The sequence below is a fragment of the Panthera uncia genome, chromosome A2, assembly GCF_023721935.1.
Source record: "Panthera uncia isolate 11264 chromosome A2, Puncia_PCG_1.0, whole genome shotgun sequence".
Taxonomy (NCBI): Eukaryota; Metazoa; Chordata; class Mammalia; order Carnivora; family Felidae; genus Panthera; species Panthera uncia.
The window spans coordinates 9,457,455-9,472,249 of NC_064816.1; the positions used below are offsets into that span (position 1 = coordinate 9,457,455).

At 58.6% G+C, this 14,795-nt stretch overlaps 1 protein-coding gene across 4 annotated transcripts in view; it reads left to right on the plus strand.

Moving 5' to 3' along the window:
- The first annotated feature begins 5,408 nt into the window (after positions 1-5,408).
- Positions 5,409-14,795, plus strand: part of ADGRE5 (adhesion G protein-coupled receptor E5) — a 14,468-nt gene continuing 5,081 nt past the window's right edge. The window contains exons 1-9 of one of the 4 annotated variants that reach the window (XM_049640012.1): positions 5,410-5,556; positions 8,719-8,769; positions 8,984-9,103; positions 9,646-9,801; positions 12,928-13,059; positions 13,635-13,781; positions 14,238-14,384; positions 14,473-14,519; positions 14,666-14,743. In XM_049640012.1, coding sequence (XP_049495969.1) covers positions 5,517-5,556; positions 8,719-8,769; positions 8,984-9,103; positions 9,646-9,801; positions 12,928-13,059; positions 13,635-13,781; positions 14,238-14,384; positions 14,473-14,519; positions 14,666-14,743 — 918 coding nt within the window. In that variant the 5' untranslated portion in view covers positions 5,410-5,516. Of the gene's footprint in view, positions 5,557-8,718; positions 8,770-8,983; positions 9,104-9,645; positions 9,802-12,927; positions 13,060-13,634; positions 13,782-14,237; positions 14,385-14,472; positions 14,520-14,665; positions 14,744-14,795 lie in introns of all 4 variants that reach the window. The other 3 variants (XM_049640013.1, XM_049640014.1, XM_049640015.1) reach the window with 3 other exon arrangements.

Consider the following 14,795-nt stretch of genomic DNA (forward strand, 5'->3'; position numbering starts at 1 on the left):
GTGGCTGAGTCCGTTAAACGACCAACTCTCGATTTCAGCTCGGGTTATGATCTCACGGTTTGGGAGTTTGAGCCCAGGATCAGGCTCCGCACTGAGAGGGAGAGTGAGGAGACCGCTTGGGATTCTCTGTCTCTCCCTTTCTCTCTGCCCTTCCCCTGCTCGCATGTATGTGCTCTCTCTCTCTCTCTCTCTCTCTCTCTCTCAAAATAAATAGGGGCACCTGGGTGGCTCAGTCGGTTGGGCGTCCGACTTCGGCTCAGGTCATGATCTCACAGTCAGTGGGTTCGAGCCCCACCTCGGGCTCTGTGCTGACAGCTCTGAGCCTGGAGCCTGTTTCGGATTCTGTGTCTCCCTCTCTCTCTGACCCTCCCGCATTCATGCTCTGTCTCTCTCTGTCTCAAAAATAAATAAATGTTAAAAAAAAATTTTAATAATAAATAAATAAATAAGCAAGCTTTAAAAATAAAGAACGAAAGGGGCGTGTTGCTAAGAGCCAGCCCCTCTTGTGGCCCGCCCCTGCTTCTCTCACTGGCTGTAGGAAACTCCAATACCTTTAGACGGTTGCTGAACCCACTAAGCTTCCATCAAAGTCTTAATGGCTGGGGTGTGAAGGTGCTGCTTTAAAGAATCATTGACGTCGCTGGCTTTAAGCAGCTTGTCTCTCACGTCCCCCTCACTTCCCTAAACCTTGGCGATGGCTGGGAAGGCGTGAAGCTGGGGACGCTTTGGGGTTCAGCTGTGCCCCTGTGAAGCTCCCTGGGTTCCAGGGCCACCTCCTGCCTGGCTAGCTCGGCAGCTGCTTATAAACTGGCTATTTATAGCTCCACCCCCCCCCCCAGCCACGTCACGGCCCCCCACCCAGGCCACCAGTGAAGTCAGACCAATGGGGAAGGGGAAATGGGTTCCGAGCTGGAGTCTGTTTGCGGCTTATGGGTGCCTGTGCCATTTCCTGGGGGTCTTTGTTTCCTAGAAGAGCCAAGAACACCGAAGTGACAGCTACACCCACTTGCCTTTACCCCAGTGGGTCTTGGGGTGGAAGAGGTGGGAGAACGGGGCGCTGGGGACAGAGGGCACAAACGCGTGCCCTCTTCCTGGGCCTGGAACGCATGCGTGCCCGCCCCTTGCAGGCGTCCCAGCCTCTTGTCGCCCTGGGCTGTGGCCGTGGGCAACTGCACCGCGTCTCTCTCTGTGTCTCCCCATCCAAGCGGACAAACTGCCCCCCCAAGACCGCCCACAGCCTCAGCCCCAGGAGACAGAGGCCCAGGGAGTCTCGGGGGCCCAGGCCAGGGAGGCACACGTGCAGTGGTGGCCTTCACTCCCACTCCGCCCCAGGGCTGAGGCCCCAAATAGCTTGGCGTCTATATTTAGAAGTTTGCTCAGCGGTGCCAGGGAACTATAAATATGGCCCAACTTAGCGCTGCCTCCTAACTCCCCAGGCTGGGCTGGGCAGGGCTCTGCACCGGGAGCCCCCAGGCAGGTGGATACTGGGGGTCCCGGTCCTGGCGAATCCAGGTGTCCAGCCTGCAGGAGGAGACAAAGGGCCCGTTGTCGGGCCTGCCCTGGTTTGGGGGGTCAGGGTCGGCCAGTGGCCTCCCACTTTCTTCCCTGGCTTCCTGGCTCCGGGACAGCTGTCTGGCCTCACAATAGCTGTGCCGCCCTCCCGGAGCCAGCAGCTGGGCTCATCCGCGTGGGGGCTGGCCCGGCCCCTTCCTCTGCCATTGTCTCCCAGGCAGGGGGCTTCCTGTTGGCCCCCCTCCACCCAGAGACCCCATCTGACCCCCTACCTCAGCATGAGCTTGAGCTTGCGTGGGTGCTGGGCATAGGCAGGTAGCACAAGAAACCAGGAGGCAGGACACTGGGGACGCTTGTCTCCCTCCCCACTGCAGCGAAGAGAAGGGGGAGCATCCTAACAGCCACAGCCGTTGTTCACGGAGCGTCCACTCCCAGCTACGCCCCTGCGATTATGACCCTCTCTTTTATGACCCTCACCTGCGCTTGGGCCAGGTTCTGACCATTTCACAGACGAGGAAACTGAGGCCCAGGGACATCACCTCCCCAAGACCATACGATCCAAAAGAGGAAGAGATCGGGTTTGTCCAGGACCTGTGATATGAGATGGGGGTGCCCTGTGGACTGTGCAAGTCAGTTCACCGCTCCGTGCCTCAGTTACCCTATCTGTCAAATGGAAATCACAGCACCTGCCTTCTAGGGCTATTGGGAAGAAAAGTGAGTTCAATCCCTGTAGCACGCTTAGGAGTAGGCCAGGTATACAGTAGGCGCTGGATGAGTGCCATCTTCCACCACCATGATTTGTTACTGCTGTAGCTATAATAATAAAAAATATATATAGACCACGATACGGTACAATACAATATAAAGAGTATTATTATTATTATTGGTTGAATAATCCTGGCTCGGCCACCTCCTAGCTGAGGAATCTCGTGCCGGTGGCCCAACTGTCCAGGGGCCAGTTCCCCATCTGACAAAGAGGGACCCACGTCCCTGCCTCCCTGTTGTGGAACAGAGGTCACAAGATTGTCAGGGGGTCTGCCAAATAGGTCAGCGGGGCTGGAGCCTCAGGGCAGAGGGAAGGGGGAGAAACAACTTGACGCCCCAGCAGGGGCCAGATCAGGAAGCCCGAAGGGGTTCTTCGTCAGTGGGGGGCAGCGACAGCGGCCTGTGTGGGGTGTTACTAAGTCTATGGGGTGCAGGCTCTGTGCCAGCACTGCAGAGACACAAACAGACCAAAGTCCTGCCCCCTGAGCGGAGAGTCTAGTGGGGCCCAGACAGTAAATAAGGTAAGTAGGTATATTCCATGATGGGAGTTAGTGAGAATCGAGAAAATAGGGAGGAGGTGGGGTGCTGAGGACGGTAGGGGTTACATTTGGACTTGAGGGCTGGGTCAGGAAATTGAGCAAAAACATGGAGGGGAGGAGGGAGGGAGCCATGAGGTCATCTACGGTAAGAATGATCCAGGCTGTGGCAACAGTCTGTGCAAAGGCCCTGAGGTCAGACTGTGCCCGGTGTTTTCCATAAGGAAGGCTGCAGCAAGTGAGCAAGGTTAGAGCAGGAGGAGGTGAGGGTAGAGGGGTGACAGGGCAGATCATGCAGGAGGACTTGGGGTTTTACCAGTGACGTGGGAGCTACGGAGGGTTCTTGAGCAGAGGAGGGATGTGACCTGACTCGGGCATTCCCAGGTAGCTTCGGGCCACTGTGAGGGGGAACTGGGTGTAGGCAGGAGCCAGAACACCAAGGCCAGAGATGATGGGCCTAGACGAGGGTGGGGGCCAATGAGAAGGAGAGGTAGGAAGATTCTGGGTCTATCTGAAGGCAGGGCCACAGGATTTGCTGATGGGCCAGATTGTGGTGGCGGTGGTGGTAAGGATGTCCTCCTTCATGACTTCCCCAATCTTGCAGCCGATATCTTGAAGTCTTTTCTCCTGTTACCCTGTTCTGTGAGGCCAGTTGGCAGGCATTTTAATCCCATTCACCAGACAAAAAAACTGAGTCCCAGGGAGGTCAGACCTGCTCCAAGGTCCCAAGACACATACCAGGGAGGAAAAGCCCAAAGAATAGATGGTCCCTGAGGACGAGGATGGGTGTGGGGACAATACCTGCCACCTCCCCCAGGCAGGAACCCCCAAACCCCAGCTTCTCCAGATACCCAGCTGTCTGGCCTGCAGGCCTGTGGGGAGGTGATGTCCAGCCCTGAGGTTGGTTTCCAGATTCTGGGAAAAAGCCCCAGATCCACTCCAGACCTGGTCTGGCCCCCTCCCCTCCCAGCCTCCAGCCAGGTCCTCTTCTGCCTCCAAGCCCCTTGGGTGCCTGCGGCAGAAGCCTTCCCAGGCCCGACCCAAGACAAAGGGACAGTGGGGGAGGGGAGGGAGAGCGCCGGAAGGGGTTAATTCCCGGGGCGGAGGTGCTCCAGCATCTCTGGGATAATGTTTCTCTGCTTTCAGCCATTGGTGACCTTTTTTTTTTCCATGACCAACTATCCTTCCCTTTCGACCTATCCTGCACTTCCTATTTTCTTTAATCTTCGACACTTTTGCAGCCCTGAAACCATTCATTTAAAAAGGTAACTTGAGGGGCGCCTGGGTGGTTGGGTCCCTTGAGCGTCTGACTTTGGCTCAGGTTTGTGAGTTAGAACCCCACGTCAGGCTAGCTGCTGTCAGCAAAGAGCCTGCTCCGGATCCTCAGTCCCCCGAACCTGCCCCTCTCTCTGCCCCTCCCCTGCTCTCACTCTCTCTCAAAACGAAACATTAAAAAAAAAAAGGAAAGAAAAAAGAAACATTAAAAAGGAAACTTTAGATTGACATCCTAGTTGCAAAACCCTTTGGTTGGCCTCCAGGTGGATACTGCCCCCCCCCCCCCCCCCCCCCCAACCCCAGGGCCCCAGGGGCGCCAAGGTGTTAAAGACAAATTAGCACCCAGTAGAGACTTTCTTCTGGACCTCTGGAGCTCTGGCAGGGACCGGAGGGACTGGGCTGCCCGCATATGTGTCTCTGCTCAGCCCCTTTTTACCCCTGCCTCAGTCTCCCCCTCCGTAAATTAGGAATCATAGTCCCGCCTGCCTTGCAGGTGTTTTGCAAAGTGAATGAACTCAAATAGATGCATAGATAATTCTAGGAGAATCAGGCCTGGCTGAGATGAAGAAGCACTTTATAAATAATAGCGTTTTAAAAAAATTATTAGACGTCTCAAGAGACAAGCCAGTCATGTGACTTATTAGGAAAGAAAACAACTCTTCTATCTTGTGATTCCCTGTTGCTGCCCAGAAGCCCCTGAAATACAAGTTTCCCACCAAGGTAAGCGCTGGCCCAGAAAGGCCAGCTCTGGAAGCATGGAGGCCCCCAGGCTCTGCTGTTTCTCTTCTTGGTGCCAGCCTAGCACCCATGAAGGGCCCCTTCGGGCCTCTGCAGGTCCCGTGGGACTCTGGACTCTCTGGACCTCAGTTTCCTCACCTGGAAAACAGAGATGGGGGTTATGGTTGGCTTCGATGCGACACTGGGGACTCGGGCATGGCAAGGCAGTGAGCACAGGGCCATGCCCAACTCGGGAGCCCCAAGCTATTTCGAAGAGCCAGGGGGCCCTGGGCAAGACTCCCTCCCCACTCCTGCCCACACGTCCCCACTTTCCCCTTGGATACGCCCAGCGCACACACACGGGGCCAGAGTTTGTCAGCCGCTCAAATGGTGGAAAAGCAGGCAGAGGATTTGCGGGCAGGTTGTGTGTGTGTGTGTGTGTGTGTGTGTGTGTGTGTGTGTGTGTGAGAGAGAGAGAGAGAGAGAGAGAAAGAGAGAGCCCGTGCAACGCCCCTGGGTCTGTGTTTTTACTGCATTTTCCTGTTGGCTTCCAGCTGCCCCGCCAGTTCCGGGGAGGGCCCTGGGCCAGCGGCTGTCCTCCCCCCCCTTAATAAAGGCTGGGCCAGCCCCGGGACACCACGCAGCTGCCCAGCCTGGGGACACCAGCCTGCCCTGCCCATCCTCTGCTTCCCCCGGCCCCGGGTTCAGACCATGGGAGTCACCGGCCACAGCGTCTTTTTCCTCCTTTACGGTAAGAATTTGAGGACCCCCCTGGGAGGGACGAGGGGGCTGCGGAAAGCACCCCTTGGAGCCTTGACACTCCCTTCACCGTGGAGAAAGGGAAGGTGTGGCTGGCAGCTCGGGGCAGGGGCGGGGGGGCCCGCGGCACAGGAAGAAGCCTCATGGCCAGGCGGGCACATGGAGAGAGGGGCTGGCAGTGCCCGGGCACCCCCCTGCCCTGGCAGAGACTCCCAAGGTGCTCTAGGACCCCCCACTCCCACTCAGAGGGATCTCTAAGCTCTGTCCCAGAGACACTTTGGAGGCTGCTCCTTAAGAGGAGAAACTGAGGCATGGGGAAAGGAAGGGGGCAAAAAGTAAGTGCTGGGGCCCTGTAGGCAACTGCTTTTAATATAGGGCATGGGCAGTGCTGGGGACCTGGGAGCCAGGACCCCTCTAATGCGGGGGGGGGCACTCCCAACATGTCCCCCACTATCTCAGTGACAGGGGGAGCCCCAGAGACCCCATTCTTGCTCCCCCAGTCCCAGACAGGACGCCCCCGTGAGTTGAATTTTGCCCGCTAGGGGTTTGAACTTGATTTTACTGTAGCGTCCTCCCACCCCCACCCTGCCTCTCTTCCCGCCCCACCCAGGGTGGCTTTAACGGTTATCGGCAGCTCGGTTATCGGCAGCTCGTTGCCTGAGCAACCAGGCAACAAAGAGAGTGAAGAAATGACACTGGGGGTGCCCAGACCAGAGCTTCCCTGGGCCACAGGGACAGGGGGGTTCCCTGTGCTGGCCCAGGGTGCCAGGCGTGAGCTCAGGTCCTCCCCTAACACCCCTACCCCTGCTCTCCTCCGGAGCAAGGGACAGGAGTCTAAGTGGGACACAACTGATGGGGGGGGGGGTCACTGGGGCCACGCACAGAGCCCCTGAGCCTCACTTTCCACATCAGGAAAATGGGGTGAGTCTGGTCTTCACTTTACAGGGTTAAGTTAAGGACTGAGTGAGTTTGTGCCCAAACTATTCCTGGCAGGGAGTGGAGTTCACAGTTAAGAATTAAGCAAACAGTACTTTAGTTTATTTTAATTTGTTATTATTTTCTTCTGGGTTGGACACTGGCGGGTCAGACGTACGGGCTGGGGGGTTTCCTTAGCGGGAGGGGCAAGAGAGTGACTCCCCCGGCCCCACCCCAGGGTCCCGAAGCAAGAATCGAATTGCATTGCCTGCAATGCAAACCAGATGGGACAGAGAGGGGATGACCAGCAGCTCCTCTCCCAGCTCCTGTTTGGGTGACTTCCAAGGCCCCAGATGGAGCCGGCCTGGCCCAGCAGCCTTGGTGGTTGGGAAGGAGCCCCGCCCAGGCCCCAATGGAGGTTTTGGGGTGCAAAGGACCCCTCCACGCCAGGGTCTGGGAACTTGAGCTCAATCCCACCTTCCTTGGCCCCTCTTTTTCCACCAGATTCTTCCTGAGCTTTTTCTGGGCTCCAAGCCTCGTTTGTCCATCTATAGAATGGACGGAACCGGAACCTGCCAGGGCATTTCTGAGCATGACCGTGGCTACTTGGGGCTTTGGGAGCTGGGAACAGATCAGCCACGGCCCATACTGCCAGGGAGGGTCATTTTGTGGTCTGTCTTGCAAAGAGGTACTGGGTCCTGGCCGAGGGGGGAATTAGCCAAGCCCTGCGGCCAGAGAGGAGGAAGAGAGGAAGGAATCCTCGTTAGAGGGAGGGGAAGGGCATTCCAGCCTCAGTTTACTCTGACTCGAGGGCCCTGAGGCCGGGCGGGGGGGGGGGGGTGTCTCTGGCCCCACTTGGCCTAAGGGGTATCAAGTCTGGACACAGGAACTGAGGGGTCAGGGCACCTTCCCATCTGCACCCGCTGCAGCCCTTCCAACTATGCTCACAACGACGGACCCCAGAATTCCCCTAGGAGCCCCATCCAGGGGCAACACAATGTGACTCATCCCTTCCCCTCGGCCCAGGAAGTGACTCATGCCCTCCCTTCCTCCCTCCCTCCCCGTCTCCATCCCCCCACCCACCACCCCACTTTGGGTCTCCCTGGATAATCGGGGTCTCCCCAGCTTTGCCAGCATTCCTAGCCTGGCAGGGAGTGGGGGTCTCCCCCAGCCCTTCCCAGACCCCCACCTGCTGCTGAAGCACCCTCCGCCCTCCCTCCCTTCCCGTTTCCATTCACCCCCCTTTCTAGTTGTATCTCTATCTTGCTCTCAATCTCTCCATTTCTGTGTCTCTCTGTCCAATCTCTGCCATCTCAGTCTCTCTCTTTCCGTAAGTTCCTGATTCCTCTGTCCATCTCTTTCTAGCACAGCCTTAACTTCTGCCTGATTCTCTCCCTCCACCTGTCCTGTTCCCTTTCTCCCTGTCTCTCCCCCCGCCCCCTCTCCTTCTCTTCCCTCACGATCTCCTTGTCTCTCTCACTGGTGAACAAGGAGCTCCCTGTCTCTAGAGCCCCTGTTGACTTGAGGAGGACCCCCAAACACATGCCGTGGGAATAGGGTCCCCCTGAACAGCAGGAACGGCGGGAGACGAGCACCACCCCCCACACTGAGCCCACAGCGTCTTCCTGTGTGCAGGGAGCCTGGGGTGAAATGTCACCACTGGGTCCCAAGCTGGTTGTTGGGCTGACAGATGTGGATGTGGTGTGCGTGCACCTGTGTCCCTGAGCCAGGGTGTGGGGGCCGGAGCATCAGAGATTCGAACACCTGGTCCAACCCCTTCACTGGTATAGAAAGGAATAACGATGGTAAACACTTGGACACACCAGGCAGTATCCACGAGCCTGATTCTCACACGCCTCCAAGAAATGCTGCCAATTAACATCCCCATTCTGCAGATGGGGAAACTGAGGCACCGAAAAGTGAGGCAACCGGAACAAGGTCTGGGATTCGAACCAAGGCCCCCTGTCGCCAACTGAACTGTTGCCGCAGCTGGGTCCCTTCCCCACCCTGTCTGAAACCCGTCCCCAGACGACAGGTTGCAGACACTCTGGCCGTGGTTGCTGGAGTCCAGGGAGGGCTGCCCGCTCTCTCATTAGGCAATGGACAGAGCCCAAGCCTGGGAGCGCTCAGCAGCCCCCTGCCCTCAGATGTGTCACCCTCAGACCCCCATCATTCCTTCCTTGCTCTGGGGTCCCCTCCCCAACCCCCCAACAACACACACCCTCTGTCTCTGTTCCAGTGCTGTGTGTCTTGTGGACCCTGTTCGAAGCTGAATCCCAGAAAACCAGTGGTGAGTCTGCGGCAAAGTCAGCCACAGCCACAGCCTGGGGAGGGGGCCCTGGACCCCCACAGCCCAGGCAGGAGAGGTCTGATGCAGGGGGAAGGCCAGGGCTGCCCCTCCCAGCAACCCCGACTTTGGAGATGATCCTGCCCTGCCCCCCCCCCCCTACTTCCCAGCACCTGGCTCAGACCTCACCTTCCAACTGTGGTCACCATCCCCACAGACTGTGCTCGCTGGTGCCCCCTGAACTCCAGATGTGTCAACGCCACGGCCTGTCGCTGCTCTCCGGGGTTCACTTCTTTATCTGGGGACATCTTCACCAACCGCTTGGAGAATTGTGATGGTACAGGGGCCTGGGGTGGGGGGGTGGGGGGTGGGGCATGGAGATGGTGAGGCATAGCCCAGTGCCCATGGGAGATGTGAGTGGCAGTTGGGGTCTCCGCCTTTGGCCTTGGGACTCTTATCAAGGGCACAGAAAAGAGAAGGGAAAAGATATAAAGGTGGGAAATAAGAAGTGAACAAACTGGGGAGAGAGGAGCTGGGTCTCCAGGACCCCTGGAGTCTATGCTCCAGTTTGCCCTTCCAGGACTGGAAGGAAGATGCTGAGACGCCACCCACCCCGCATCTCAGCACTCCCTGCTGTGCTCAAATCCGGGCTGCCAGCCAGAGGGCAGAGAAGAGCAGAGCTGATTGAGTGGGCTTCAGGAACGGCTTGCTCCAGCTGCAGCCCAGCCTCTGCAGTAGAGCTCAAGAGTCTAATCGTTTCTTAAAAAACACTGACGAAGCGTCGGGCCCCATGCTGGGGAATCGGGCCCGGGGTAGGGATCTCTTCCCCACAGGAACTCATGCGTTTGGGAGGTGACCCTTTGTCCTGTTGTGTTTCAGACATCAATGAGTGTGGGCCACCCTTGGCAGTGTCCTGTGGAAAATTTGCAGACTGCCAGAACACAGAGGGGAGCTACCACTGCGAATGCAGCCCCGGATACCAGCTTGCTTCTGGGGCAAAAACGTTCAGGAATGAGAGTGAGAACACGTGTCAAGGTAAGAACCACCCCACACCTTCCATCTCCCCGTCTACAAGGTTTGGGGTGACCAGAGCCATTGCTAAAGCATCCCGGGGGTGGGATGAGTCGGGACAGGTATGTCTGTTCCTGGGCCACCAGCACAGAGAGGCGGGGTAGCGGGAGGGACAAGGGCCTGAATCCTGGCTTTGCCACTTGATAGCTGTGTGTGTGACCCTGGCCAGGATACTTATTCAGAAATCACCGTTAATGAGCAAGATGTGATATTATCGTGATTTTGTGTTAAGAAAAAAAAAAGAATCTCTAGTTTTTACAGATAAAAAAAAAGGAGCTTTGTCTTTTGTTAACTGGGGGACCTTGGACAAGTGATCCCGCCTCTCTGTGCCTCAGTTTACCCATCTGTAAAAAAAAAAAAAAGGGTGTGTGTGTGTGACAATGGTGCTTACCTCATAGAATTGCCAGGAAGGGAGGCAGCAAAGCACAGAACAGTGGTGGCTGCTGGGTTTTATGATCTGATGCACCCTCTCCGGGATGGGCGTCCCCAGGGCCTGTGCCCAGGGTGGGCACTGAGACCCCACTGTAATCCCATCTCTTGCCGTGGTCTTGCGCAGTGAGGACACCGTTCAGGCCCAGAAGCCAGCCTCCGCGCATCACCAGGCTTTGCCCCCCTTCCAGGGAGAACAGCAGGCAGCGGAAGGGGCTTCGGGCAACCTCAGGGGGCTGGGGGTGGGGGGCAGCAGTGGCCACAGGGGGTTAGTGTAGAATACAGAGAGAGGAGAGGAGAGGAGGAGAGCAGAAGTGAGGTGAGCACGGGGCAGAGCTGAGGGTCCAGAGGACTCTAAGGAGGGTCCAAGGCACCCCGCCCCCCCCCCCCTCACCGCCAGCCACCGTGGAAAGAAGAGCCCACAGCCTTGGTCCCAGCCCCTTCCTGCCCTGCAAGCAGACAGAGGGCTGCAGAGCCTCCCTGGTGGGAGGGAAGGGGGCACCTGCACTTCCGTGGAGCCCAGCAATGCTGGTCCCGAGGGGCCCCTGTGGGTCAATCTTGTGGCCCAGACACGTGGCCTCGCCAGAGGACAGCGCGTGAAATGGAAATGGAAATGGAAAAAGGTCCCTCATTTCCAGGTGAATATAGCACGTTTGGGGAATGGAGAGCGGGCCGGGTTTCAACTCCCACTTGCCTCCCGGGCCAGATGCCCGTGTGCACCGAGCAACCTGCACAACTGCATATGTGGATCATGGATCCCACCCAGTGTGCCTGGACAGGCAATGCCACCCACCCACCGTCGTGGTGCTTGTGGTTATCGAGGGGCTGCATTGCTGTGTTACAACAGGCCAGGGCTGAGAGACGGGGACTCCGTCAGGCGGCTGGGTAGACACGTAACAAGAGAGGGGCGAGGGACCGCCACGGACCTCAAGCTGGGTGACAGGGAAGGGATAGTCTCCGCTGGTTTGGCCCAGGACCTGCCACCTGAAGACCTAGCTCTGTGAAGGGCTCAGCCTCTGTCGCAGCCGAGGACGCATCACCCATGTCGTGGCAGCGCGTCTGGCCACAGGCAGGGGAGACCCAGGCTGCTCCGCGGGCCCCTTGCCCCGCCCTCCCCAGGCATCAAAGGATGTCCTTGTCACCTACCTGGCGTCCCGCACCTCTCTGAACCCCCCGGCTCAGACTCCTCCACAGAGGGTCACCTCTGGATGTTTGGAACGTACCCCCTGCCCCCCTGGCACCTTATTTGCATAAAACAAGAGGCAGGTGGCATTCGAGATAGTTCACAGGAGGTGCGTTCCAGGGCAAGATCCGTCCTCTTTGCCACCATCAGGAACTGCCCGGCCAAGACCTGCCCCCACCAGAGCCCTCACGGGCTTGGCCATATCAGCAGCCCTCTCAGACCCTTGGCCATGATGGACCCAGGGACCCCATCCGGAAAGGCGGGAGGATGGAGATTTGAGAGCAGGCCCACAGCCCCTGGCCAGCCCTGGCCTAGCCAGCATCCTGCCTGGAGAAGGCCCCTCCTGATGCCCTGACCACCCCCACCCCTTCTCAACCACTGGGCCTTCCTCTATTTCGCCGCATAAGGCTCTGTCCCCACCCTCCCCAGTAACTTTGGTTCAGGGGCCTGAGGGCAGCCCGGCTGACCAGGACCCGGAGGATGTTGTGTCTGGGGTGGGCCAGGTGACAGCAACCCTCCCCCACCCCCCACCATTTGCAAACTTGGAGAGTCAGGTGAACCAAGAGGCTCCCCCTCTGGACCAGATGACAAGGGAGACTGTCATCCAGGACCATTGCCCCAGGCCCAGCCCTCTCCTGAGGGATAGAAGATAGAGGCTGAGCCCCATTCGGCTGGGCCCAGTGTCTGCCCCCCTGGGGGGAGCCCAAGGGCCGAGAAGACACAATCATCTGCCATGCCTCACGCATCAGCACCTGCTCCCTTCTCCAGTCCTCGCCCGCTGCTGGCCTCCCTCAGACGTGGATCCTCACCACTTCCTGCCAGTCTAGGGAATGCCCTCATGGGAAAAAGGCATCTTCACTGCCCCGAGGCCGCCCGACTGGACATCAGCAACACCGTCCACCCCAGCCTGGCGCCCACCGTCCATCCTTACTCTCCCTGCCCCTGCCCAAAAGCCTCGTCTTTTAAAGGCCTGGCTCGGGTGTGGGACCTGTCCATCTCCGTGGAGCTGGAGTCTCAGAGTTAGCGTGGATGGGAGCGTGCCGTCTGTCCCCTGAGGGTGACCGGGATTCCAAGGGGAATTCAGCCAGCAAGCGGCCACCCTGGCGGAGTCAGGGTGAAGGCCATGGCTGGGAGCCCTGACAGGTCCTGGTCTGGTGTGCAGCATTTCCCTGGCACTCGGCTCCCAGGAAGGCCCACCCTGGACTTGACCAAGTCCTCAGGCTGGGACACAGGTGGTCATGCGTCCCTGCCCCAGCTGGGAACCACCCAGAGAGGCAGACGGGAGGACTCAGGCTGCTTCCTGCCACATCTGGACAACCGAACATCTGGGCCACCATGCTTCGCCCCTAAGACGCCTCCATGTGAATTAGAAAAGGCACCCCCGCTCGCTGAGGAGGAGACGGCGGGGCCTTCCAGATGCTTCTATCCCAGGAAACAGCTGCAGGCAGGCCTCCAACACCCTCTCCTTCCCCCTGCAGGCGTGGACAAGTGTCAGCTGAAACCCAGACTCTGTAAAGGCCGCAGCATCTGCATCAACACCCAGGGCAACTACACCTGCAGGTGCCCACCCGGCTTGGAGCTCAACCTGAGCGACCCGAACGTGTGCTCAGGTAGAGGCCCCGGAAGACTGTGAGGCTGCGCCAGAGCTGGGGCGGGGTCCAGGCGGACCCCGCAGCCCACGGAGGAGGGAGAAGAGCCTTGGGTTCCTGAAACACCAGGGATTTGCTCTGCCCAAGGATCTGCCTCCCCAGATGGCCCACCACAGAGCAGGGAAGTAGCAGGGCCTTCCGGGCCTGGGGTTCCCTTGCGGAGCCCCTGGCCTCTGTGAGCATCCCCTGGTCTCGCCCCTTCTTCACCTGCCTCTTGGGAGCAGGGGGAGGGTGTCGCTTCCAGTTCCTGGAAAGGGAGCCTGGGCCAGAGCTGGGGAGGGAGTAGCTGAGAGTCCTTGGAAAGAAAGTCCGGTCCCCATGACTCAGTTTCCCCCCTGGTTTCACAGCCTGTAAACCGGGGACCATGGTCCCTGCCTCGCCCATCTTGCAGGGAGGCCATCATAAGGTGCACTGAGATTGAGGTTGAAGGTCACCAGGGGGCAGCACGTGCAATAACAGCAGGGTCCCTGATGCCGGGCAGTGAGAGGTGGGTGCCGCCAGTGGAGGGGACCCTGACCCTCTGGCTTTGTCCTCAGATGTGAATGAATGTACCTCGGGGCAAAACCCGTGCCACAACACCACCCACTGCCTCAACAACATTGGGAGCTATGAGTGCCGCTGCCGGCCTGGCTGGAAGCCCATTCCTGGGTCCCCCGATGGCCCAAACAACACCGTCTGTGAAGGTCCAGAGCTCAGATGCCACATCTTAGAGACCCACACTCAGAACAGCTGATTGCACGCGTATTCAGTGGCACCCACACCACCCAAGCAGAATGAATGCTGGCGGTGCCCTGCTGTGCCAAGCGTTAATTCTCTTGAGGCTCGATGGGAAAAGATCTGGGGGGGGCGGCGATCCTGGGGAAGGAGCCGGGGTACTGAGGAGCAGGCTCCTTGGAGACCCCAGGCGACAGCTAATTACCAACTGGGACAAAGGTGTTTCAATAGTTCACAACCTGCACATCTGTACAGGGCTCACGTGCTATGTGTCAGGCCTCCCCACACTTCCCATAACTCCTGCATCACCAGGATGTGGGGTCGGCAGGGGACGTCACCTCCAGCCAAGGTGGGAGGTACTAATATGGGGAAAGGGGGCGGGACACAGAAGGAGAAGGGCCTGAGTCCCACCTTTGTGTCCCCAGATGTGGACGAGTGCAGCTTCTGGCCGCCTGTGTGCCACAACTCCACCGTCTGCATCAACACCGTGGGCTCATACAGGTGCCGCTGCCGCCGTGGCTGGGAGCTCAAACCCGGATTCCAGAATAAGCAAACGGACACCACCTGTCAAGGTACCTTGTCTGACCTGACCCCAGCCGCCATCCCAACACACACACAGACACTCTCACACCTAATAAATGGCTGTTTTATCGCCTGCAGAGATGTCCTTCCCTGCCTGGACCGAACCCCCTGGAATCAAGAGCCAGGTGGGTGGCCCCAGCAGGGACCAGGAGGCAGGAATCCCTCTGTGCCGCCCGCCTAATTCCCCCAATTTCCCCCAAGCTCCCCCCACCCCCCACCCCAACACACATACGCGAGGCTCTCTGACCCGCCCCTTCTCCTCTCTTCCCAGAGACTCTCCCACTTCTTTAAAAGAGTCCAAGTTCTGCGCAGAGACTTCAAGCCGGCCTTGGCTCAGGACACCATCGAGGTAAGAGCAAGCACTGGGGGGGGGGGGGGGGGGGGGGGGGGGGGGGGGGGGG